Source organism: Micromys minutus (genome assembly GCF_963924665.1).
Source record: "Micromys minutus genome assembly, chromosome: 19".
NCBI classification, from domain to species: domain Eukaryota; kingdom Metazoa; phylum Chordata; class Mammalia; order Rodentia; family Muridae; genus Micromys; species Micromys minutus.
The window spans coordinates 11,855,267-11,883,154 of NC_137954.1; the positions used below are offsets into that span (position 1 = coordinate 11,855,267).

The 27,888-nt window shown below is 44.2% G+C and overlaps 1 protein-coding gene across 3 annotated transcripts; it reads right to left on the bottom strand.

Annotated features, from left to right (window-relative positions):
* ICA1L (islet cell autoantigen 1 like) lies at positions 1-27,888 on the bottom strand (the record flags this gene model as incomplete). 3 transcript variants are annotated; one of them, XM_080932822.1, is made up of 11 exons in its annotated part: positions 1-116; positions 3,923-3,997; positions 5,321-5,575; positions 11,654-11,697; positions 12,129-12,214; positions 13,804-13,902; positions 14,592-14,717; positions 17,725-17,923; positions 19,203-19,326; positions 25,156-25,228; positions 27,727-27,888. In XM_080932822.1, 11 exons carry the CDS (start codon positions 27,886-27,888, stop codon positions 1-3), a joined length of 1,359 nt encoding a protein of 452 aa, XP_080788948.1. The 3 variants fall into 3 exon arrangements, with proteins under 3 accessions (XP_080788948.1, XP_080788947.1, XP_080788949.1); XM_080932821.1 differs by having other exon boundaries at positions 5,321-5,578; XM_080932823.1 differs by lacking the exon at positions 3,923-3,997 and having other exon boundaries at positions 5,321-5,578.

Consider the following 27,888-nt stretch of genomic DNA (forward strand, 5'->3'; position numbering starts at 1 on the left):
TCAGGCATTCAGAAGTTCGTCATCTGAGTGTCCAATGGCGTCTGGGTTTGAGAGGGGACCCAAGTCTGCAAACAGATTGAACCAGGCTGACATGTCTTGGTTGCCATTGTTGGGGGCTATTAAGAAAAAGACATCAAAGAGTTTCAGTTTTAGGAAATAATTTTTGGTACTATTAAGATTTTTGAAGCAGATGCTTTTTTAATAAAAATACACTTGGCTGACCGTGATTAATTCTCTAAGGAGACGGGGGATATATTTGGAGGAGGGGTTTGTGAGAGTGGGACAGGGAGGAGGGCTGTGGTCAGGATAAAAATGAGTGATAAGCACACATTCTGATAAGACCGTTGTCAGACCCAAGTTCTTTTTTTTTCTTTAAATGCACTATCAATCTGTTCACAAAGCAGTTTCTTATTTCTAAAAAAGAAATTAATCTGGTTTATGCATGTCTGTGCATTGTATGTGTGCCTGGTACCTATGGAAGCCAGAAGAAGGTGTCAGATCCCCTGCAACTGCAATTATAGACAGTTGTGAGCTGCCATGTGGCTGCTGAAAGCTCTGTGCTCTGAGCCACCTCTCCAGTCCCTCAACCTACCTGATTAATGCTTTAGTCCCTCCCAGAATGAATTCCTGTAGGTCGGTAGCCTGCACATTGTGCTGTAACATAGCCAGGGATACATGTTTGTACTGAGGGTGAGGACTAGCATTACACGTGGTAACAATTGGTCATTTCCTGAGCCTAGTAGGAACTGTTGTTACCTTAGGGTTGCTGTTGCTGTAATGCGACACCAGGATCTAAAGCACCTTGGGGAGGAATTTGTTTGGCTTACACTTCCACATTGCAGTTGATCACTGAAAGATGTCAGGACAAGAACCCAAACGGTAGGAGCCTCAAGGCAGGAGCTGATGCAGAAGCCATGGAGGGGTACTGCTTAGTGGCATGCTCATCTTGTTTTCTTATAGGACTTAGAACCACCAACCCAGAGATGGCTCCTCTCACAATAGGCTGGGCCATCCCCTGTTGATCACAAGAAAATGCCCTATAAGGCTATAGACTAATCTTAGGGAGGCATTTTCTCAATTGAGGTTTCCTTCTCCTGGTGACATCCATCAGGTTGATGTAAGACTAGCCGGCACATCCCTGAAGACCAAGAAGTTTAGAATCCAGGGCCAAGGCCCAAGGAAAATTCAAGAACTGAGTCTGATTTGCATCACAGCGTGCAGAGAAGTAAGTGCAGTCCAACTCAGAGCAGCGTCAAGGAACACTGCTTGTCTGTGGTTTGTACCGGCGACAGACCACAGCACTAGCTGAGGCTCCATGCATCAACGTACAGCCAGGGCCTTCACAGTGTTTGGGTCCAGCTCTAGTTATGAGAACTGAGGTCACACCAGCTATACCATGTAAGGACAGCTTTGTGTCCTGGGTGTCCTACCTCCAATGAGCAATGCTGGGCAAGTCGCCCGCCTTCAGGGTGTTTGTTTCCTATCTGTGTAACTAACAATCATGCAGTTTACCACTTAAGTAGATCATGTGGGAGTGAAGAGGTTGTTGGTAATCATGCCAAGACCGGAGTTTGCAGCAGCAAGGCCTGACACCTCCCTGGCGGGCACATATGGTAAAGTGACATCATTCTGGTCCTTCCTCATGCCCACGCCCCAGCTGTTAGCAGCAGCGTTACGGTGAGTCTTTTGCATCTATTTTGGCCAATATCTAGATGAATTTGTCAGCTATCTAGTTGGGAATGGAATTGCTTACTCAGTACAGACATGTACAGTTAAAGCAGAAACTGCAAACAGTTTTCTAATAGTTTATCTATGAGCAGCATGCTCTCCTCCATAGTCTTGTGAACATGGGGCTTCCTTCTCGTTTTAGCCATGGTGTCGTATTCTTACGTCCTTAATATATGGTTGAGGCGGAGTTGTTGCTGGTTCTGTTCTGTAGCATAGTCTTGCTGCGGAGCGTAGGTCGGCCTCCAGGTAGCTATGACGCACAAGCGTGGCTCATCTGTTCAGGTCTGTGCATCCCGCATCCGGGGATTAAAAGAACGTGCCATTGCATCTGGCCTTTCTGCCTGTTCCGTGGTGTTTTAATGGTGCTGTGCATACTAGGTGAGCTACATTCTGGTCCCGAATTAGTTTCGATTTGTATTTAATGACTAACAAAGTAGCATACTTAATGATTTAATTTCTAAGTTATTAAACTTTCCAGGATTACTTTATGGCTAGAGCTGACAGCTGCCTTTTTCCTATTTCTTGCCTGACAAAGTAAATCAGCCTCAGACTACAGGTACGCATCAGTCTTTCTCAGGACCTCTGCTTGTTTCTTGTTAGTTTTGTTTGAGACTGAGACTTACCTAAGAACCTCGCTGGTCTTGAATTCACAAAGTTCCACCTGCCTCTCTCCCAAGTCCTGTACTAAAGGCCAGTACCACCAGGCCCAGCAGTACCTTTGTGTTCTGTGTTCTGTGACCCATGACTATCTGCCAGAAGTCCAGGAGCTATGTATGGTCTTCAGCCATTGCACACTGGGAGGTGGTAGAACCTTTCAGAGCTGAGGACAAGGGTGTAGCCCAGTAGCTGGGCACTCACCTAGCATGTTCAGGCCAGCACTGCACACACAACCTATAGCTGAGGTCCCTTGGAAGGAGGTCACTGGAACCCCAGCCTTTGCTTCCTTCTTGGTTCCTGGCTTCTGAGAGATAAACATGTCCCTGCCATGATGTGCCATGGGCCATGTGCAGAAACCATGGACCAAACTCTAAAGCCATGATCTAAAATACAGTGAAATGCTGCTAACAAATGTGCAGGAAGGAGGAAAACCCAGCTGACAGTGTAGTTAGCAAGGTATCCAGCATGTGGAGGCCCTAGGTTGCACCCCCAGACCCACAGAAGGAAGGATGAAGACAGGAAAGAAGAAGGAAAAGGAGAAAAATTATAGTAACAATTATAATAATAAGTAATATAGATAGAAATTATGTAAGAATTACTAATGATCAAGATATGACCTCATCTATAATCCTAGCTCTCAGGAAGTTGAGGCTGGAAAAGCAAGAGTTCAGGCCAGCAGGGCTACTCAGTGAGATAGGTCTGTTTCCATTCAAAGTGTCTCAGTTCAGAACACAGAATACAGAACAAGGTATGGTTTGCAGGAATTAAGCTTACCTAATGTGATGATATTTTGCAAAATCTACTCAAAGAACACAAGGGGATACTTTATTTTTTAGTTTTTCTATAATGCTGAATTTATTGAATTATATTATAAAATTTATTGAATTATATTATAAGAAATTTGGAAGTCTGCCCAAAAGACTTTCGAGCACAAACAAGAAATTTGAGCACAAAATGATTAAGTATATCGATGACTATAAACCACAGAAAAATATGAATTTAAATGGATAGTAGTTAGATAACTAATGGGGAAGAAACAAGTCTGTGTAGAACAGTGTGAACAAGCGTGCTCCCCCCCCCTTCGGGAGGACAGAACAGTGTGAACAAGCGTGCTCCCCTCCCTTCGGGAGAAGGGAACAGTGTGAACAAGCGTGCTCCCCTCCCTTCGGGAGGAGGGAACAGTGTGAACAAGCGTGCTCCCCTCCCTTCAGGAGGACTATCTAATCCTTACTAGGCAAAAGCTGGCACTGAACAGGATGAATGGCCTCTGAAGTCGTTATGCAGAATGAAGTGCCTGTCACCAAAATCCAAAGATAAATCATGGGGTTTCTGATGTCAGCTGGCCAGTGTCTTACTTCCTAGGTCTCTGGCATTCTTGCCAACAGCAGTCCTGCAACTTGAGCATCTTCTGAGCTCAGTGGTGGAACACCATCCACCTCAAATGAGGCCTGGTCTTCACACTATGAGACAAAGTGGTCCTTTCCTAAGCTCTCCTGAATTTCACTGATTATTGATGAAGTGGGGGGAAATGACTTACATTTTAATTTCTTTGGGTGCTGTGAAGGTACTGGCAAGGTATCTGAGTGTTCTGATCCCTCTTGGGAAGCCCAGCCTTGAGGAGAGGAGGAAAGACAGAAATAAGAAAGGGTAAAAAGCTGGATTCTCTTGTTTTCATGAGAATAAGCACTTGACAAGCTTTCCCCCTAGTCTGCACCTTTTAATTGGAGAGTGAAGGCCATTTACATTTAAGGGTATTGAGAAGGGTCTGCAAATTTCAATACTCATATTCCTGGTTTGTCAGATCACTGTTTTTCCTTCCTTTCCTATTTGTTATAAAGGTTTACTGGTTTACGGTGCTAGGCATGATGGGCTAATACTGTCTATTCTTACTTTTAAGATAGTCAACAAATCCCTAATAGTGATTTAATGACTTCACACATGCCTTTAGTACAAGAACAAAAGGGTTTTACTATAACACACAACACACTGACTAAAGCTGAAAGCCATCAGTTTTTCAGAAAACAGTATCTGGAATGAGATACAGAGATGCAGTGTAAAGCTACACCGTAGACAGGAAAACAGGAAACACATCACTTAAGTCCCAGAGGACACGGACACCACATCCGTGTGCAATAGAGAAAGCTCAAAGGTTAGATTAGGAGTCCAAACTCAAGACTCATGTCTGAGCTCCTGAAAACTGCTGAAGAAGCAGGGTGGCTGGAGTGGTGGCGTACACCTTTAATCCCAGCACCTGAGAAACAGAGGCAGGAGGATCTCTGTGAGTTCGAGGCCAGCCTGGTCTACAGAGTAATTCCAAACAGCCAAGGTTACACAGAGAAACCCCAGACTTAACCCCACCCCACCCCAAAAAAGTAAGCAGAATGCTGACATTGGAAGCTGTTAGAAAAATAACTAGAGATGTGTGGAGGAGCTGAGGTTGAAGACCTATTGGATTCTCTTGCAGCACACAGGGAACCAAATGAAGTTCTAAGTGGAGTGGGGTGGGAAAGAGACGGGCTCCAGTTCATAACCAGCATTGACGCAGGAGCAAAATGATCCCCCACCCTCACCCCGTTTGCTCCAGTGTCTTCCACTCCTGCCTTCTTTTCTCTCTCTCTGCTAATTCTGAACCTGCAGAAAAACACACATATATTTTGCTTGGGGCAGTGGTGGCATTGCTTGACCCAGGAGTGGGTCAGGGGATCAAATGTAAGCCAGACCTGGGACAGTCAGTGGGGAGCACATGGGCTTGATGAGGTATCGAGGAGACACCCCTTGTTTCAGACATGCTGACAACTCTAATACGGATCGATTTGATATTCTTCCAGCTGATTGTCGTGACTACAGATCTTAGTAGTATTGACATTAAATGTTTCTCTCTATTCTAGTATCAATAGCAAATACAAAGCACACATCCAAATGTCTCCACACTTACTGTTGAAAGCTCCGTTAGCATGAAGGCCCAGGTCAAAGAGCTGTGAAGGAAGGAACTGGGAGGAGGAGGTGAGAGGCGGGGGCCCTACTGAAGGCTCTTGGGATGTGAGGCCAGAGCTGGAGCTCCCACAGGCCGGCTGGCTTTCCTGTGTAAATTCACTCGCGCTTGAAGAAGTGGGGCTTAGGAGGCTGTTCAGAAATGAGAATTCCTTCTCAAAATCATCTTCTAGTGAGTCTCTGGGCAGAGCTCTTGCAACTGCTGGTTGAAAACAGAAACAGCAAGGGTTTATTTCCTTTGAAGGAAATGAGAGTAGGTCATAGGAAAACTATTTTTTTCCTTTATGGCATTAACATAATTTTAAAACAACTGTATTGATTACAAGTCTATAATTATTCTAGTAAAATGGGATTTAGGTCAAAATGGCCATAGAACATCTAAACAAATAGTTATGAATATGAAATGCTAGTAAACTACTGCCTATGCAAGACAAAGACTCAGAGACCTGGGAGAAAGACACAGCCAGTCAGTAAGGAGCAGACAAGCAGAAGAGGACAGGAAGACAGCCATTCGAGCATTGAGGAGATGTGCTAACACTGGCAACGTCTTCCCAAGTGTGCTGGACATCATAGAAACTGATAACTCACATAAAGAGGCAGCAAGTTCATGAGTCAACTTGCTTTGATTACAGTGTAAAAAATAAATTTAAAAGAAAGCAAAAGCCAAGCAGCAGTGGCCACACCTTTAATCTCAGCACTCAGGAGACAGAGACAGGTGGATCTCTGTGAGTTTGAGACCACTGAGCAGGCTCTGTCTGGACGATGGATGCTGAGAAATGAACTCAGAACCTCTGGAAGAGCAGTCAGTGCTCTTAACTGCTGAGCCGTCTCTCTAGCCCCTTTCTTCTTATTTGTTGTTTTGTGTTTGTTTTTGTTTTGTTTTTCAAGACATGATTTCTCTGTGTAGCCCTGGCTGTCCTAGAACTTGCTCTGTAGACTAGGCTGGCCTCGAACTCACAGAGGTCCACCTGCCTCTGTTTTCCAAATGCTGGGATTAAAGGTGTGCATCACTTTGCCAGCTTGCTAGCTATTTTTTTTAAATCTGAATGTGTTTATTTATGTATTTGGTGTGTGTGTGTGTTGCTCATGAAGATCTTAAGACAACTTCGGGGAGTAGGTTCCCTACTTACACCATGTAGTTCCTAGGGAATAAACTCAGACCATCAGACCAGATGGCAGGTTCCCCAGCAGCTGAGTCAGCCGTTCCTACATTCTGAAACCCAGCCTTTTACATGGGTGTTGCAGTACTCACCCATGTGCAATTACAGTGACTGAGCCACCCCAAGCCCTGTCTTGTTTAATTACTTTTTGTGTATAGGTATTTTGCCTACATGAATGTCCATGTCCTATGGGCATGATTAGTGTCCCTGGAGGTCTGAGGATGGAATCAGATCCCTGGAACTGGAAATACAGAGGGTGGTGAGCCACCATGTGGGTGATGGGAATCAAGCCTGAGTTCTCTGGAAGAACAACCAGTACTCTTAACCACTGAGCCATCTCTCAGCGCTTGTCTTAATATTTTAAATAAGACTCCAATTCTGCTTCATACTGGCTAGTTCTAGAATTCTCTTCGGAAGCCGTAAATCTGGGGTTTTCCTGAGTTGAGGCCCCTAAAACATTTGAGTCTGTCTCCTCAGACTGCTGAAGGTGACAGCAGAGCTTCTGTCCCCTCATCACTGACCCAGCCCTTGGCCCTGCATATAAAGCAGACGTTTCAAACCAAGGCTCAGCTTCTAAGGCAAGGGTACCACTGATGCCACCCCCACCCCCACCCCAGTCATTTCCTTAAGAAGGGACCAGCAGACCTCAGCAGAGAGAATGTGGAGCCTTCCCAGAGAACTGCCATCCTCAAACGAGTGCAGAGAACCGAAGCCTAAAAGTTTGCCCAGAGGTGAAGGCTGTGGTATGAACCCCAGGAAAAAGCAATTTTGCTGGGTGTTTACGCTTAACCATGCCGGGTCCTTCTTTGCTGGCTGGGATCAGAACAACTCCCTGACTTTGGAGTATTCCTCCATAGAGTCTGAGTGGTTTGGTCTGAGGAACGATTTGTACTGCCATTACTGACCTCAGTAGAGCCATCAGCTGGGAATGCGTAGAGCTGACCAGCCGGGTGTGTCAGAGAAAGATGTCAAAGGTCTGACAGAGCTACCGACACAGAGTGTCTGAACCCTGTAAGGCATCCTCCCCTGAGATGGGGACAGCGGAAGATGAAGAATACCCCCATTAAAGTCATTCCCATCTAGAAGTCACGCAAATAAGTGGAGTCAGCACAAAGTCACTAAGACACATTTACAATATCCAGTGTTCAGCAAACGTTGGGGGCAAGATTGTTGTTCTGGCAAGAAGGCAAAAAGTTGGAAGCCTTGAGAAAATGACTTAATGTCACATTTAATACTAGGACTCTAGGTTACTTAATATCCGGAGAGCCAAAGAGATCCAGGATAAGAGAAATAGGAGGGGACTGAGAGCAAGGTGATGACCAAGAGCGTCTGGAGACCCGAGCGGGGATGAGTCCTTCCTACCGATGCTGGTTTGCAACTTTTCTCATATTCTGCCTTCCCAAGTGCCAAGGAGGCCAGGGGAGGCTGCAGTGCCTGGTGCTGGAACAAGAACACTGCACTGAAGAAGGTGAAAGGCAGTCTCGCTTCAGGCGTCCCCCAACTACCAGCAACACGGTGGGGAGCAGACACCTGCCCTGCAGGAGGGATACATTAAGTCCAAGCCCTAGCTTGAAATACTAGGTCTCTAGGTGAGATCAGACAGGATCCCACAGCCCCGACCTGTCATACAACCAAAGGGTGCTCTAGCCCTTAGCCAGATGGCCCAGTAACTGTCACCAACCCCTCCCACCCAGACATAAATACTGTGAGTTACAGCAGGGAAGTAATCACAGAACTTGATGTTAGAGCTCAGTATAGGGCCTGCTTGGTGAGACCCAGCAATGGGCAGACCTGAGGACCCTACCCTTAGATGGAGCTTCCTGATGTGCAAGGTGAAGACCCCACTCCAGAGGGCCGCACCTCTATGAACACTACCCCATGCTTGCTGAACAGCCTCAGCATTACACAGGTCTTTGTGGCCGTGAGACCACAAAGGTGGGACCTAGCTTAGTGACGTCCAGGCCAAATGTTTTACCGAGGTCCCCAACTTTGGGTAAATAAGAAGCAAAACTGTTTGGAATTTGGTTGCTGGCTTGGGTAGTCCTAATGGTCCTGTCCCTAGGCCAGGGCTCATAGTGAGTAGACGTACGTTATACTGGCATTAACGAGCTAGTCTTGTACCATGGGTTCACTGCTAGCAGATGACAGTCACTCTGGTCCTACCCTGCCCTTCCCCACTGGCTGGTCTTAGGCTGTAGGCCAACAGTAGGCCCAGTATTGCAGTGTTAATCATCACAGCATTACCAACACCATTTCTCTCCCAGTGCCAACCATCACGACACAGAAGGCAACTGTATGCTTGGGAAACAAGGAAAGTAGATGCCCATCAAGAGCCTGGGGCTGGTGCCTCCACGTGACAACCCTGTGGTGTGTGACTGCAGGCCAGGGAGAGTGGATGGGGTGTCTGGACCCATCGAGGCCCCAGGTAGGCTTGCAAGAATCAACGAGTCCTTACTGACAGCATCAACTACAGACGGAACAGACACGGGGTAGGGAACACATCCTTTTTCCAAAAACATTAAATGAGACAAGGTCTCATACTGAGCTCAGGACAACCTCAAACTGGTAGCAACCCTCCTGTCTCAGCCTTTTGAGTGCAGAAAATTCAGAAGTAAGTCACATGTCCATCATGGGGTTAGAAGGCAATCAATCTTGCAGGAAAACTGAGGCAAACTTGGATGTAGGGAGCCATCTAGTGCTGAACCAGTGGAAATGTCCACAGGCTCAGAGATTGCAAGCCACAAAGGCTTTCAATGTGAATAGTCTATAGATAAGGAGGAAAAACATCTCAGAGACAGGCAGCTGGAGAAAATGTGAGAACTGTAAGAACCAGGAGATGTGATACAGTATTAAAGAGTGTCATCTAGTCAGTGCAGTACAAGGGGGTCTTAAGAAGTTCAAGTAACTGAGGACTTCCCAGCCTAGAGGAGGAGGCTATTGGGATGCAGGAAAGTCAAAGGACATCAGCCACTCTCTTTAAAAAAAAAAAAAAGACACAGTAAGTTCTCCATCGCTAAACAAATGTACATGAAGCCTTCCAATTTTGCTTGGGGCAGACTATACCACAAGACATTTACAGGGCAAGAGACTGTGGCATGAGGTATTCATGGTAGAATTTCTTTCCACCAGGCCTCTCCTACAAGAAATGCTAAAAGTTCTTCAAATGAAAAGAGATGCTAAGACTGGGAGGCGGTATGTGTCTTTAACCCCAGCACTTGGGAGGCAGTAACAGGTGGATCTCTGAGTGTGAGGACAGCCTAGTCTATGGAGTGAGTTTCAGGACATCCAGAGCTACAAAGAGAAACCCTGTCTCAGAGAGGGGGTTGGAGATGCTAGTGAGAAAAAACAGTACACACATAACCCAGATGGGGTAAGACTCATGAGTAATATTGGAATTCTCCAATGTAAACATGATAATTAACTATTTGTGTCTTTAGTAATGGCCGAAATAACAACATAAGCCAAAGCAACAGTAACTGCATAACAGTAACTGTGTTGGGAGAAAGGCAGTGCCGAAAGGTATACAGTGAGCCCAGCAAGGTGGCTCAGCAGGTCATGGCACATGTCACCAGCGCAGCAACCTGAATCTGATCCCAAAGACACATGGCGGAGGGAGCCTGTTATCCTCTGCTCTCCACATGTGGACTGCTGCATGCGTGCACCCAAAACAGAGACTCCCACACAAGTAAATGTGAATTCTTAAAAAGTAAAGTGAAAGCTAAAGCCAGGTGTGGTAGTGGGAGAGGCAGGAGCAGATGGGTCTCTGGGAGGTCAACTCAGCTGGTCTACAGAGTGAGTTCTAGGAGAGCCAGACCTATGTAATAGTGAGACCCTGTCACAAACAACAATAAAACAAAGTCAGCAAAACCCCGAAGACTACAAAGGTGCACACCTTTGATTCCAGCACTCGGGGCGGAAGCTGGTTGGTGATTCCTGTGAGTTGTAGGCCAACCTGGTCTACAGAGAAATGCTATCTCAAAAAAAAAAAAAAAAAAAAAAAAAAAAGATATAAAATGAAACACCCAAAAAAAAAAAAAAAAAAAAAAAAAAAAAAAACAATAAACCTGGGTGTAGCTGAGTTAGAAATGTCTTTCTGAGCATGAGGAAGACCATGGGTTCATTCCCAGTACCACATGAGACAGGCATGGCAGTACATGCTGTAATCAGCTCTCTGTACGCAGTGGGAAAAGGGTCTTAGGTTCAGGGGCATCTTTGCTTGTAGAGCTAGCTTGAGGCCAGCTTAGACTGCAAGAGAGCCTGCAAATGTAGAGGGTACTAACATTTTATTTTAATCTGTGTGTATGAATGTTGTGCCTACATTATATCTGCATATATATACATATATGTATAAGAATGCCTTGTTTATAAGATGCTATTTCGTAATCATAACTAAGCATAGATCACAAAAAATGAAAATAAAGTGTGAAATTGTATGTGTGAATTATATATAAACATATATACACATATAGATATATATGTATATATAATGCATGCAAAAATTCATATATGTATATATACTTGTGTGTGAGTGTGCACCATATGTATGTCTGGTCCCTGGAGCTGGAAGTCATATCAAGCTGCTGTGTTAGGTGCTGGGAACCAAACCCAGGACCTCTGCAAGAGCAATAAACCACTCAAAATGCTGAGCCATCTCTCTAGCTCCTAGAGATATTTCAAAACTAGTAAGTTACATTTTATTTTGCTAAATTGTTATAATTACAAAAAAGCATATTATTTGTGAGTCTTAAGGAAACCCACAAAGCAAATGTCTGTCGTTGGCACACCAAAAATAAAAAGGACTGAATGCACACTGAAGAAAAATCACCCAAGCACAGAGGAAAACTGTAAGATGAGAAGAAACTATAAAGTTGGTATTAAAGCACCATTAGCAGGGAGACCGAGCTGGCCCACACCTTTAATCCCAGCACTTGGGAGGAAGAGACAGGTGATCAATGATTTCTGAGGCTAGCCCGGTCTACACAGCAAATCCCTAGCCAGTCAGGGATACATTTTAAATGCAATTTAAATCAATCTAAACCGTCTGAAAGACTGACACAAATCATTTTGACAAATCATAGAAATGTGGCCATTTCAATTTAGTGCATCTGCCATCTTACCTGGTTCTCTCTCAAATCTCTCTTCCTCTTCAGACAAAGCTACCCTAAAGTATAAACCAGAAAGTACAAAGGTTTGGTTAAAACACATTCAAGGTTCATAGCTCTCAGTTTCATATCATTTATTCATTTATTATATATAAATACACTGTAGCTGTCTTCAGACACACCAGAAGAGGACATCAGATCCCATTACAGATGGTTGTGAGCCACCATGTGGCTGCTGGGATTTGAACTCAGGACCTCTGGAAGGGCAGTCAGTGCTCTTAACTGCTGAGCCGTCTCTCCAGAACCTATAATTAAACTTTTAATTCAAGAGGTATATAAAATACTTATCCGGTAGATCAAATCTGTAACAGAGTATTATTTCTAATAGCTCTGTACAGACTATAAAAATCCTTATTTTTATTTTCTTGTTGGTGTGCCATAGGTTAGCATCCGGACTTGTCAAGCACAAAGGTAGCTTTTGCCTACTTACTTATTGAGGTTTGCAGTGAGACAACTGCCCTCTGCTGGTTCCTCTTTGTAGTCCGCGGTGAGATTGCCTGGCCTGTCTTGTAGTTGCTAAGAATACAAAATTTAATGTTAAGTAGATTTTTAAATTTTTTTTCCTTTTTACAATCAAAAAGAGAATGAAAAAGTAGAAACTATAAGGGAGAAATAGTTCTGAGTAGAGAGGGAGAGCTGTGGGAACTGGGATGGTGTCATTTGCACTGAGCCCCAGGTGCACAGTTCTTCACGCTGGCCACCGCAGAACCACACATACGCTGTGCCAGGCCTTAGAGAAAGCCCAGCAACTCATGATAGGTCCAAAGAAAACACTCTGCATTCCCACATATACGGCCATCCTCATCACAGAGATAAAGATGTTCGGTCCAGATTCTGATTAGAATTTAGGCACAGAGTTTGCCCAATACATAACACAGCAGTTACTGAAGCATTTTTTAAATATTATTTATTTATTTTTATTTATATGAGTACACTGTAGTTGTCTTCAGACACACCAGAAGAGGGCATCAGATCCTGTTACAGATGGTTGTTAGCTGTGGTTGCTGGGAATTGAACTCAGGACCTCTGGAAGAGCAGTCAGTGCTCTTAACCCCTGAGCCATCTCTCCAGCCCCTGAAGCACTTCTTATAGGAAAAAAACAAAACAAAACCAACTCTAATCAAGGGCAGTCTTGGGGATGAAAGATGTTATCTCAAAAATGACTTAAAAGATGGGAAGGTATGCAGGCTTAAGCCTTTAATCCCTTTCTGAGCACTATGTGAGCTCAGGACCAGCCTGGTCTTCAGAGTGTTCCAGGCCATGAAGGGCACAGTGAGACCCTCTCTGTAAAAGGAAAAGACTTAAAGGAGACTGAAGAGATAACTCAGCAGTTGAATTCCCAGTACCCATCTGAGGCAGCCTGAGACCACCTGGAACTCGAGCTCCAGAGAGATCAAACACCTCTGGCCTCTGCCGGCTCCTGTGCAATGGGTGTGTGCCACACACACCCCTTCAGTGTTGCTTAAAGATGACTTTAAAAATCCATCCCCGACACTTCATCCAGCTGAGGGAAGAACAGTAAGTTAAAAGGCACTTAAAGCTGACAGTCACAGTGTGACCACATTGAGTAAGCCACATGCAAAGATGTGACTTGTACAAACAAGGAGAAGCTGTGATCAAGCTGAGCTCCTCCCTCACACATGCTACGGAACAGGATACTCCATGCTCGTCTCTGCAGCTGTGGGGCCCGTGTCAGGCCCATGCTGTGTGTGTGACCTGGGCATCATGAGCCACATCTGTGCACTTTGCATTTTTTATTACTAAACTTCACTTTCTAGAAGTCTCTTTTTAAAAGGATTTATTTTTAACTGTGTATGCACTGCCCACAGAGCCCAGAAGAGTGTGCTGTCAGCCCTAGAGCTGGAATTATGGGGGTTGTAAGTCACCCAACCCACCTTATACACACTAGTACCTCAGCCCACAAGAGGCCTGTGTCTTTTAGGGTTCCTGGCAGTTACTGGAACTTAGGCAGGACAAATCCTCAGGAGTGGGGAATACGTTTCCCAGTGTTTCATGAGTTTGAAGCTAAGTCCAGCAAAAGACAGTTTCAACATTATCACCCAACGTAAGTGATTCAACTAAGCAGGAAGACCTGGGAGGTATACCTTGAGAGCCATGAAGTCATACGGATGAAAGCCAGCACAGGCCTCTTGGATTTGGGACATCATCTGAGCTGTTTTCTCCCAGAACCCAAGCAACGTTCTCTGTGGAAACAGAAGAGACAACACTAGGTTCTGCCTGCCCAAGGCCTGACTTAGGGCTGATTCCTCACTGCTGTGCTGCTCAGGAGCTGATCTGACTGCGCACAGGGCACCAGGAAGAACAGTTCATTATTAAAGTAAGCACTGAGCCCGTGTGTGCACATGCCTGTCTGAACACAGCACTGGAACGTACCTAGAGAATGAATATGGCTTATAATAAGAAAAAGAAAACCAATGGGTGCACGTTCCTCGAAATCTAAAGTCATAGACATCAAAGGCATAAAAAGACCAATCTCTGCAGAAGGGGCACATATAATTTTTATGTTAGCATATGTGTGCACATGCTTGCATGGGTGTGAGAGTATGTCTTGCTATACAACTCTGCATTACTGCTCAGCTTCCTGTGACTGCTGTAGTTGACCTGTTGAAGTTCTGACAGACCTGTAAAGCAACAGCCGAAGAGACACTTAGAAACTGTCTTGTAATTTTACACTACTTCTCTTTTGAGTCCGAGCACAGTGAAAGACTTAGGGACATTCTGAGGTTGGAAGCTGGGTGTGGTGGCTTTGTGGGTCCGTGTTCCTAATTAGGTCTTAAGCATGGATAGACGTTTTCTCACACCATTAGACAACGTTCAAAAAGGACTCTCATATTTACTGCAAGGACATGCCGACCATGGATGGAGTGGGTACCTGGTAGTTAGTGAGTGAATGAGACAACATATTGCAGCGACTGGCGCCCAGCAAGTCCACTTTCTGACAGACATCCATCTTTAACTTGTCAAAAGAATCTTTGCTGTTTCTCACTTGGATCTGTACCTGCAATCACAAAAATGTTGAGTATTAACAACAAAGATGGAAATCTAACCGGTCTGAAATAAATGTTTCTCAGCCACACAGAATTGTAACCATTCCCTGTTTCATTATCCCGTGGTTAGTGATGAGACTCCAGCCATTTCTGAAACTGTAGGAGAGTCTCATATCGATCTCCTATTAAAACATTTACTTACTTATGTTACAGGTGGTGGGGGAGGGTGTGTGTGCGCGTGTGTGTGAGTATGCATGTGTGTATACTCACATGTGTGTGCATGTGTGTGTGTGCGAGTGTGTGTGTATGTGTGTTCAGAGAACAACCTGTGAGAGAAGGGTCTCTCCTTTCACCATATGAATTCTGAAGATGAAATTTTCATCATTACATCATCAGGGTTGGTGGCAAGTGCCCGCCCTCTGAGCAAGCTCACTGCCATTCCAATAGCTGTCCCATAGGTGAGAAAAATCTAAGATAAAAAACGAAAATCATAGTTGAGAAGAAACAAAGTATCCCAGGTAAAACAGACATCTGAAATGTTTAGGATTTTGAACTGCATTGAGCTAAGAGAAGCAGAGAAATGAAAGGGCTGAGGAGAATGCTTGGGAGGCAAAGGCCACCAAGCCTGGTGACTTGAGTTTGATCCTTGGGACCCACATGCTGAAAGGAGGGAACCAACGCCCAGAAGCTGTCTTCTGTCAGCCACACGTATTGTATGGTATGTGTTTACACACACAGAATAAATGAGTAGTGGTGCACACCTCTAATCCCAGCTTTTAGGAGGCAGAAGCTGGGAGATCTCTTGGAGGCTATCCTGGTCTACAGAGTAAGTTCTAGGACAGCCAGGGCTACACAGAGAAACCCTGTCTCTAAAAGCAACCAAACAACCAATAAAACAAACAAACAAATAATATTTAAAGATGAGCACATTCTAGTGGCATGTATACATCTCATGAACAATAAGTAAAAATTACATTTTATAATAAAAATAAAACATAATAAAAAATTTTTAATGTAACAAGTAATAAACATTCTAGAAGAATAAATAGAAACCATAGTAAAATGTTGGAAGACATTAATATTTCTAAATCATTGAGGTATTTATATATTTAAATTATTTTTAATAAATATCACTGGATAATACAAATACTGACTTTTGAAGATGTTTATTTATGCATTGACTTAACTAGTATTTACAAGTTGTCTAGTTTATGAAACATTAATCTAGGAACTGAGATACTATGGCAAACAAAACAAATGTTCATGTTATCACTGTCAGGTAGAGAGGGGTAGAGCTTCATCCTTACAGGAGGGACTCTTTGGAAACACACAAATGAGTGAAGGGAACTGGGTGACTGTCTGGTGCTCAGCAAGGCCTTGGCAAGCGGGGAGTTTGAACTGGACAGCAGTACGATGAACAGAGTAGACCAAGGACCCCTGGGGTGAGCAAGCCATGACCAGGGGAAGGTTGCTGGAGAAGAGACAGAGCAGAGCCCTGGGGGCACATGAAGAAGAGTAAGAGGAAGGCTCTGTCTGAGGGACCAGATAGGAATCTGGTTGGTTTTTGTTGTTGTTGTTTTTGAGGTTTTTTTTCCTTCCAGATTGGGTTTCTCTGTGGAGCCCTGGCTGCTCTGGAACTCACTCTGTAGACCAGGCTGGCCTTGAACTCACAGAGTCCAACCACTCTCAAGGACTAAATGTTATTATCAAGATTATAACAGGGTTAGGACAGACCTCAGGTCAAGTATTCACCTAGTCTCGGGGTTGCTGAGGTGGTCAGTGACCTCGACAGACCATATGGGAAGAAGCAACTTCAACTGAGAGAGACGCTCCACCATGCAGATGGCTGTGGTGAGCTGCGTTCATCCACAGGGGATATAATTTATAATGAACTCACTTAACAAAATACACTTACAAGTATGTTACTGTAGCAGGATAAAAAACTTAATAGTCTCTACTTTTTATTAGAACTAAGAATCATTTTCACACATTTTTACTTCAGCAGTTATATATTTTCCTACAAGTAATAAACTATTTTCTGTCCGTACATAATTTTAAAATTCTAGGTAAGCAGTACTTAAAACATGATTAGAGCTTTCATAAAATAGATTTAAAAAAAGATAAGACTGGGAGCCAGGTGCCCTTCAGAAACCAGGAAGTGAGATTAAAACCTAATTTTCCGGATTGGAGAGATCCGTTAAAAGAGCACTGGCTGCACTTACAGAGGTCCTGAGTTCAAGTCCCAGCAACCACGTGGTGGCTCACAACCATCTGTAATGGGATCTGATGCCCTCTTCTGGTGTGTCTGAAGACAGCTACAGTGTACTCATATACATAAAACAAGTAAATCAATAAATAAGCCTAATTTTTTGTTGTTTTTATTGGATATTCTCTGTATTTACATTTCAAATGTTATCCCCGTTCCTCCTCTTCTCATCCCCATCCCCTCCCCCCCTCCATGAAGGTGCTCCCTCTCCCAACCACCCTCTCCACCTCAGCCACTTGGCATTCCTCTACTCTGGGAAAATTCGCCTTCACTGGACCAAAGGCCTCTTCTCCAATTGATGCCAGACAGTGCTGTCCTCTCCTGCATGTACAGCTGTAACCCCAGCTCTCTCAGGAAGCCAGGTAGGAACATGCTCCTCTCCAGCCTGGGCTACACAGCGAGATCCTGCCCAGCCTGGGCTACACAGGGAGATCCTGCCCAGCCTGGGCTACACAGCGAGATCCTCTCCAGCCTGGGCTACACAGCGAGATCCTCTCCAGCCTGGGCTACACAGCGAGATCCTCTCCAGCCTGGGCTACACAGCGAGATCCTCTCTTAGCTGACAGAGCAGTAAAGAGCAGGCTGCTCAGCTCTTCCAGATTTCCATTCCCAGCGAGGACATGGCAGCTCGCAACCATCTGTAATTTGACCCATTGCCTTCTTCTGGAGGGCAGACATACAAGTAGGCAAAGCATTCACATTCATAAAAGTCATCAGCCAACCTAAAGAAAGAAAAGGGATGCATTACTTACTTTTCTAAACTTTTCCACTTGTGTGAAGGTGTCTGGGTCGAGTTCCTGCGACGCGTCTTTCATCCACAGCAGGGCTCCTCTGTACTCCGTGCGCGCACGCTCCATGCGATTGATGGTCACCAAGGTGTCGGAAATGGCTCTCTGACTGAACGTTGCCACTTCTTGCTTAAGACGAGACAGGGGAGTATACAAGGCCAATCTAATAGTACAGAGGTACCGGTCAGGGGACTGTACGTCATAAGCAAACTTCCACACACATTACAACATGTATTCATCATGGAGCTGAGTCACAAATACGAAATTCTTGACCTGCTTTGAGATTTAGACAGCAGACTCTGGGTTACTGGGGAACAGGCTTCTACAGGTTGTCCCTTTTAACTTTAGGGGACACAAGTTTGCTGATGCAAATATAAATAATACCCCAGGCACACCTACCCCCTAGAAAAGAATTCTAGAGCAACACAGGACCTGGGCTCTAAAACACAATGCAATTTAGAGAGATTGTTCAGGTAGCAAGTGTAGGGAAAACTTGGATTCAAAAGATTAGAGAATGCTGGGAAACTAATGGAGTGCAGTTCTTGGCAGCTGAGATGCAGACAGGAAAACAGGTATTTCAGAAGTACAACTCAGAGGCTGGAGAATGGCTCAGCGGTTAAGAGCATTGACTGCTTTCCCCAGGTCCTGAGTTTGATTCCCAGCACCCACATGGTAGCTCACAACCATCTGTAATGAGATCTGATCTCTTCTGCTGTGTCTGAAGACAGCAACAGTGTACTTATAATAAATAAATAAATAAATCTTTACATAGAAACCCTTTTTTAAAAGAATTTATTTATTGTATACTAGTACACTGTAGCTGTCTTCAGACTCACCAGAAGTGGGCATCAGATCTCATTACAGATGGCTGTAAGCCACCATGTGGTTGCTGGGAATTGAACTCAGGACCTCTGGAAGAGCAGTCAGTGCTCTTGACCTCTGAGCCGTCTCTCCAGCCGAGAAACCTTTCTAAAAAATAAAAAAATCTTTTAAAAGTTTCCATGTAATTAGAGATACTATAGTGTCCAAAAAATCAAGTGGCTGGAGGGAGTGCAGCTCAAAGGCAGAGCACCCGCTAAGACACGTGAGGCCTGGGGCTTGTCTGGTCAGCATCACAGAAGAAAACACGGACACAGGGGGAAAAAATACACATATTTGAGATATTAGTCATTCTGTAACTATTATAGTAAATCATTTGAGAAATAGAAATCTGAAATTTTTAGAAATTAGGTATTCAAGAGCACCTGTTTTTAACTAAGTCTTTTGAATGCAAACGAATAATTTAAAATCAGTAACTAAAGATCAATTAGAAAAAATATATTTCGAAGCAAATTTCTCCTGAAGCGCCTTTCATTGCCTTATTAGCACAGGCGGCGCCTGGCTGGCAGAGGGGTCACGTGACCACAGCCCGGTGGGAAGGAAGGTGGAAAGGAGGTGGCCACCTTTGCTTCGCTGAGGAGCAGAGGGCCTTGCCCGCGGCGTCCATCATCGCGCCAGCTTGAGTTGCATCCCGCTCTGCTTGAAACTTTAAAAAGAGCCCCAGTTCGTTTTCTTCCTCTGATATGACTAGGGGAAAAAATAAAAGTTTAGTTAATTCTTTCATTTCACCATTTGCTTAAATCATAACAGGCAGGAGACATGACTCTACTGGTGAAGGTATGCGCCATCAAGCCTGACAGCCCGAGTTCAGTTTTTGGAACCATATGGGGAAGGAGAGAACTGAGCCCTATAGGTTGTGCTCTGACCTCCACACATGATCTATGACACTTGGGTATAGACAGACAGACAGACACACACACACACACACACACACACACACACACTCAAATGTAATTTAAAATTTTAAATAAAGAATCACAAGGAGGGTGTGCTGGAGAGATGGCTCAGTGGTTAAGAGCACTGACTGTTCTTCCAGAGGTCCTGAGTTCAAATCCAGGCAATCACATGGTGGCTCACAACCATCTGTAATGGGTTCAGATATCTTTTTCTGGTGTGTCTGAAGACAGCGACAATGTACTCATATATGTAAAACAAATAACATTTAAAAAAAAGAATCACAGGCCGAAGAGGTGGCTCAGTGGTTAAGAACACCGACTGCTCTTCCAGAGGTCCTGAGTTCAAATCCAGGCAATCACATGGTGGCTCACAACCATCTGTAATGGGATCTGATGCCCTCTTCTGGTGTGTCTGAATTATATATAATAAATAAATCAATATTAAAAAAAAAAGAATCACGGGGGAGGAAAATTCTCGAGTGTGAGCTTCTCGCCTGCTGGAGAGGCTGACTGACAATCTGGAGCACACTGCGTAGCTCTGGGTGCTGTAGATGCTGAGCCAGCAGAACTTTCTTCTGTAAAACTGACTGTTAGTGACAACAGATAAACCCACAATGAGCCAAAGCACAGACTGTGTGTTGCACCAAGACCAACATGGACCATGAAGAGACAGACTTTGACTAATTTGACTACTTTCGTATCTGTCATAGAGTTAAAAACAAAACAAAACCAAGGGCTTGGCTCAGAGGAAATGGAGCTTGGAATATGTTGTGCTCAGCAAATGTGAGGCCCCATGTACACAGAAGTCGGCTTAGGGTTTTGTTTTGGTTTGGTTTTTTGCTTATTTTCTGTTTCTGAGACAGTGCCTTAGTGCGTATTAGATAACCTATTAGAATGCACACCCCCCCAGGGTCTCTCGCACACACGCACCGTCATACCTTGATATGCATCACCCCCCCCCCCCAGGGTCTCTCTACAGAGCCCTGGATGTCCTGGAGCTTGAAAAGCTCCGCCTGCCTCTGCCTTCTGGAATTAAAGGCATCATCATGCCTTAGCCTGGAGCTCATTCGTATTATACATCACAAAAAAGTCAAACTAAGAACAAACCACAAAGCAAAACACTACAGATGGTTTTAGAAACAGGAATCTAGTCCTCTGCCTGGTACTGTCTAACCACTCTCAAGTAGATAGGAGCAAAAGGCCTTCAGAGCCAAAGCGACCCTGAAACCAATGCCACACCTACTTTCACCTTAGCCACAAAGAGGTGGAACACCAAAAGGGTTTATCCCCACCCCTTCCCACCTTACCCCTACCCCCTCACCCCCCCCCCCCCCCCCGCCGCTCAGGATGTGGCGGTGGGAATCAAGGGATGGCAGGACAGACTTCCCCTTGCTGGTGAGGCCAACATGGTAAGCCACAGACCAGAGATAAGACAGAAGGTCCGTCCAACAGTGGTGATTTGACAATGAAATAGGATAGAAAAGTTGGGGTGTGTCTTTAGTTTGAAAATAATGCAGAGTCACAGTAAACAAAGAAGATGAAGTGAAAGGTTTGTCACTGCAGGGCCAGCTACAAAGGAGTATGCAGACTGGGGGCCTGAAATAGAATCTGTGGGGGCCTGAATGAAAATGGCTGCCACAGGGCTGGAGAGATGGCTTAGTGGTTAGAGCACTGACTGCTTTTACAGAGGTTCTGAGTTCAATTCCCAGCAACCACTTGGGGGCTCACAACCATCTGTAGTGATGAGATCTGATGCCCTCTTCTGGTGTGTCTGAAGACAGCAACAGTATACTCATAAGAAAAGAAAAATTAAACTTATAAAGAAAAGAAAGAAGAAAGGAAGAAAAAAAGAAAGAAGAAATAAAGAAAAAAAAGAAAGATTATGGCCCCACAGATTCATAGGGAGTGACCTTGCTGGGGGTGTGGCCTTGTTGGAATAGGTGTGGTCCAGTTGGAGGAAGTATGTTATTGGAGGTGGCCTTTGAGGTCTTAAAAACTCAAGCTAGGACTAGAGTGCCTCATCATCTTTCTCTTTTTAAAAAAAAAATTTTTTTAAAGAATCATTTATATATATGAGAACACTGAAGCTGTCTTCAGACACATCTATTCTCTGACCTTTCCCTCCCACATGTCCCCAACCTGCCTCTTCCCCCACCCCATTTTTTTCTTTCAATAAACCTTCTCTATTTTAGGTTCGTCTCATGGCTTGATTTCTCAGGGGAATGCTTTGGCCTGGGCCCGCCCAGGCCCGCCCTTCTACTGGGATACCTCCGCTGTCCTAACTTGACCTTGTGTTTCCAGTCTATCTATTCCAGCAGATTCCCAGATTGCCCCAAAGTGGTCCATCCTGCACTACAGTCTCCTTTCAGGTTCTTTGACCAACTTTCCAGCCTTCCTGGAGCACAACAACTCAACAACAGTTCAGCCTTAGAACAACAAAGCCACAAAGGCAGCTCAGGCTATCAAAGACTGAGGTGCCTATTAACTATTAAAGCAGATGCTCCTAGGCCTTTCCCACCACACACCCTCCCAGCACTCTCTGCCCTAAATGTCTCTAACCCAGGAGGGGGGCTTTAATTCCCTTCCCCCAGCTTTTCTTTCTCAGCATTTTTGGCTGCCTGCTCTCTTGGTTCTTCTCTTCCTCTTCCTCTTCCCTCTCTTCGTCTTTCACTCCCTGCTCCCTCCAAGCTTGGTTCAGTCAGGACCCTTCCAGATGCCTGTGTTTCCCTCATAGCTGTAATCAAAACCTTCTCAACCACATCTAGGAGCAGTCTTCATTTTCATTCGGGAGTCATGTTAATTTAGTTAAGAAATATGCTTTTTCTTTGGCTCATAACTTTAATATTAGGAAAAGTCTTCACTTCGGTGTGAGATTTAGGGTTCTCTGGGAACATGGAGCACATCGTCAACAGTGAACATAGTCTTACCTTTATTGATGTTGAAAGGTCACGTGAGGTTCAAACTGTGCTGCTTTTGTGATGGGACCTGCCAGTCAGCTGAGCAGATACCTCACACCCACAGCCTCATCCCTGGGCAACTGACTCCATAAAGGTGTGTAATAGTGTTCACAGTACTATATACGCTGTGTGATACTGTAACACAGCAAATGTGAGCTCACACAGCCCAGCACTGATCTCCATTACAAAAGCTGACAGCATTGTGTAACCTGTTATATTTGTCTAACGTCCCAGCAGCAGAAGACCTATTAGTATGAGTCTCTAGACACCACGTATTTATGTATCACCCCGAAGAGAAAGTGCACACCAAACCCTGCATATGGGACCCCTTCCTTATTCTGAAATGCCACAAGAATGCCAAAAGATTTCTTGGCAAAATTAAAGACACACACTCTTGCCAGTCTTTCCAGCTATTTCCAGTTCAGTGAGCTATGGTGGTCCAGTGGTCACGGCAGCCTTTTACAACTTGGTATTTTTGACCCTTAGTAATCCGTGCCAAGTGTCCTTGACTCTCTGTTCCCTAGTCTTAGTTACAAACTCTTAGTTAAAAACCGTGCATACTCACGGTTTTCTTTCTTTAATCTTATTCCCTGGCCTCCAAATCTCTTTCATCTCTCCACCCTCAATAAACCACCTAACCATAACCCTCTACCAAGTTCCCATTGTCAATTGCTATAGCCCAAGTTAATCCCAACTGCAGTTATGGGTTATGGCTCAAACTGACTCAGTTGTATGCTTTCCGCATTTTATTTTGTTGCAAAAAGTTCAACTATGTCATAGTGTATATGACATATTTGCACACACAGACACACACATACAGACCCTTGCCTAATGATGCCATATTGGGTTATTCAATGTGAGCTTTGATTATAAATGGTAAGCTTCAGAAGACAGTTTGTTTTGTTCTGTTTGAGTCAGGGTTTCACTGACTGATCTGGCAGTAACTCCGTGGTCTACGATAGCCTCCCACTCAGAGTAACCCTCCCCAGGCCTCCTGACTGCTGGGGTTACAGGACAGAGGCACTACACAGATGAGAAGGTAATTTATCAAGGAGCAAATGTTTCCTGAATACATGCTAGACACCGTTTTTACGGTTTGAGAACAAGTAAACTAAAACAATTCTTGCACTATCAGATCCAGAACAATGGCTTGGTGGGTGACAGCACTTGCCACCAAGCCTGAGCTGAGTTCAATCCCCAGAAGAAACAGATGGGAAGAAAGAACTGGCTCCTGCAAGCTTTACTCTGACTCCACCTAGTCCCAAGTAAAAGTTAACTAATAAGTAATAAAATGTTAAAAAGAAAAACAAATTCTAGGTGTAAAAAAATCAACAGGTAAAGTACATTGAATGTTGAACATTGAAAGATAATGGGAGCATAGAGGAGGAGTTTAGATTCAGATATGGGGTCAAGGGGGAGCCTCATTAAACCTAAGGGATGCTAGAAAGCATATGACATAAAAGCTTGTTGTTGCGAAAAAACTAATGAAGTTCAATTAGAGGATTGCAGGATATGAGATCAGAGAGGCAGCCACATCCAGTAAGCCACTATACATACTGTTGGGATTCTGTAAACCCCACCCCTCAATTACCTGGCAGTAGCCAGCTATGCTCCGCCCCAGTGGCCTGACACTATAAAAGGGGGTGCTTGCCTCCTCCTCTCTCTCTTGGCCTCTCTTGCCTCCTGGCTCTTTTGCTCTCCCAACCCTACCCCTCCTCTTCCCCTTCCCTTCCCCCCTCTCTCTCCACGTGTTCATTGGCAGGTCTCTACTCCTCTACTTCCCCCCTCACCTCTACCACCCTCTTAACTCTCCCATGACCTGAATAAACTCTATTCTGTACTATACCGTTGTGTGGCTGGTCCCTCAGGGGGAAGGGATTCCCAACATGGGCCCCTCAGAGGCATCTCCCTTGCCCCCAGGCCTCGCTGCCTCTCCATGGGCCATATGCCCCCCACTCTCTTCATCCTTCCCCTAACATTGGTGTCAAAACCCGGGACGTCATCTTTTTACAACATTGGTGCCCTGTGACTTTTCCTTTCAGTGACTTTTCCTTTCATTGGTGCCCTGTCATCTTTTCCTTACACATACACATACACACACACACACACACACACACATATACATACACATACATACACATACATACACACAAATATACACATATACACAGATACATACACATATATGCACATACATGCACACACACAAACACACATGCACATATATACATACACACACATACACATACACACAAACATACACATATACACACATACATACACATATATGCACATACATGCATACACACACATATATACACACACATACACATACATACACACAAATATACACATATACACACATACATGCACATATATGCATATACATGCACACACACACACACACACACACACACACACTTACTTATAAAGTAGAGTATAGAGTAGAAAGTGAATGTTGTCCCATGATGTAGTAAACCGCAGAAGGGAAAGACAGGCACTGGGGATGTGGGGAACAGGTCGCTATAAATGTTCATAGTGTGCAATAAAATCATGTGAGATGGTTTCATAAACCACTACTTTCTCATTAAATGATTCATTTTTAAAAATGCACACCAATCCTTGTCTGGTTTGGGAATGGTCAGATATCAAGTATGCCATACCGTTGAGTCTTAGCTGGTATTTCTCAACTATCTTCACAAGTTCATTGCATGTGTCCTGGATGGAGTGAAAAACCTTGAAAAATAAATTTTATTAGGACAATTTAAAGAACAATAAACAAATACAACTTTTAGCACTTCAAAAGCTGAACATTAGCATAAAACTATCTGTTAGGTATTTTACATAATTACATCCATTTTACATGGCTGTGGTGTATGGTTAGATATCATGTCTGCTTTCCGTGACTAGGATGTACGTCAGGCTGCTGTATTCCTGATTAGAAAGCACATTTAAGTTTCCCCGTGAATGCTGGAGAAAAAGTATGAATGTGTGGAGTCTGTCTACAGAACCTGTTCTCTCAGTTCCCAGGTTATCTGAACTTACAAAGTTAGACATTATAAACCTCATCAGGCATTGCCAGCAATGCCTGACAAGAGAACATTATTGGGGACAGTTGATGCTCAATGTAGCTTTACTAATATTACTCAAATCAAAACAGCCCAAAAGTTTACTGTAAAAAGCAAAGTACTGGCCGGGTGTGGTGGCACGCACCTTTAATCCCAGCACTGCAGAGGCAAAGGCAGAGCTCTGAGAATTTAAGGCCAGCCTGGTCTACAAAGCCAGTCCAGGACAGCCACAGCTACACAGAAAGACCCTGTCTCAAAACCACCTGCTGCTCCCACCACCAAAAAAGCTGTACTGGACCCAGGTGGTGGTGGCTCACACCTTTAGTCCCTTGGGAGGCAGAGGCAGGTGGATCTCTGAGTGGAGACCAGCCTGGTCTACAGGGTGAATTCCAGGATAGCCAGGGCTACACAGAATACCCTGTCTTGAAAAATCAAATTAATTAATTAAAAATAATGCACTAGGCTGGTGTAGTACTAGTAAGGGAGAGGGAACCAGGAGCTATGAGTTCAAAGCCACCTACATTGTGGTCAGACATGCCACATGTAAAGCAGAACACGGAAGGTTATAATAATTTTTTTGTTCTGTTTTGAGACAGGATGACCACAATATATTGTAAAATGTTAAAAGTGGCAAGGATTCTGAAAGGTTTTACCCTAAAGAAATGACAAAAGTTTGAAGTGTGTTTAACCTAAACATTATATATAATATATATTAAAAATTACACACATGTTAGTTTCATAGCACTCCATTTCTAAATTTTAAAATTTAGAAAGATGAAATTCTTATCTTTCTAAAAGGATAAGATTTACTTATCCTTATTGTTGTTTTGCCTGTAGTATATCTCTACACCACGTGCAGAGGTGCTACAGGAGGCCAGAAGACTGTCTGATCCCGAGACTGGAGTCACAAATAGTGCGACTGCCACGTGAGAACTGGGATGGTACCTTGGTCCCCTGGAGAGGAGACAGGGCGTTTAACTGCTGAGCCACCTCTCCAGACCTCTGTTCCATTAATGTGTACAATGTTTATGTCTTTATATATCAGTTCAAGGCTAGCCCGGTCTACAGAGTGAGTTCCAATTTCGGAACAGACAGAACTACGCAGTGAGACTCTGTCTTAAAAAAAAAAAAAAAAAAAAAAAGGAGGGCAGTGGTGAGATGGCTCAGTTGTTAAGAGCACTGACTGCTCTTCCAGAGGTCATGAGTTCAGTTCCCAGCAACCATATGGTGGCTCACAATCATCTGTAATGGGATCCGATGCCCTCTTCTGGTGTGGCTGAAGTCAGCTACAGTGTACTCTTATATATAAGATAAATAAATAAATCCATAAAATAAATAAATAAATCTATAAAATAAATAAGTAAATCTTTTTTTTAAAAAGGAAGAAAAGAAAGAAGGAAGAAGAAGAGGAAGACAAAGAGGAAGAGGAAGAGGAAGAAGGAGGAAGAGGAAGAAGAGAAAAGGCCCTGGGTTCGTTCCCAGTACCACAAAACATAAATAAAAAGCCACAAGTAAATAATAAAAAGTCTATCAATATTTGCTATTCAGTACCAACTAATTTACTTCAGTGAGGTATAGACAATATTAGAGGTCTATGAACTATTATGATACAACCTATAGTGAATGTACTGTCTCACAGCTAAGCATCCTGTAGCCGAGATGCCTTTAACCTTGTACTGCTGGTTTGTGCCAACCTGACACAAGCTAGAACCTTCTGAGGGAAGGAAGCCTCAGTTGAGAAGGTATCTCCAGAAGATTGGGCTGTAGGAAAGTCTGTAGGGCATTTTTCTTAACTTGTGACTGACAGGATAGGCCCAGCACATTCTGGGTAGAGCCATCCCTGGGCTGGTAGTCCCAAGTTGTATAAGAAAGCAGGCTGAGCAAGCCAGCAAACAGCACTTTGAGGCCTCTGCATCAGCTCCCACCGAGGATCCCGCCCTGTTTGCTCACCTATCCTGATTTCCTTGGTGATGGACTGCAGGTGTGAAGTCTAAGACAAGCAAAGCCTTTCCTCCCCAGCTTGTTTTTAGTTATAGTGTTTCATCATAGCAAGAGTCACCCTAACTAAGACACCCCAAACTTCTTGGTGTAAAAGTTTGCTACAGTCCCTGCTTGGAGTCCCAAATAATAACCAGATCCATGCAACACACAGAGTCTTCACATTACCTCAAGTTTAGCATCCAGCTCTGCATCAGATGCAACCACGTGCTCATCCTCCTTTTTTCCTGTTGCTTTGATAAAGACCTGCTTAGTTCTCCAGTATTTCTTCTGCATTCTGCTCACTACTGACTGCTTATCTTCTGGTCTGAGTTGCTCAAAGGAATCCAT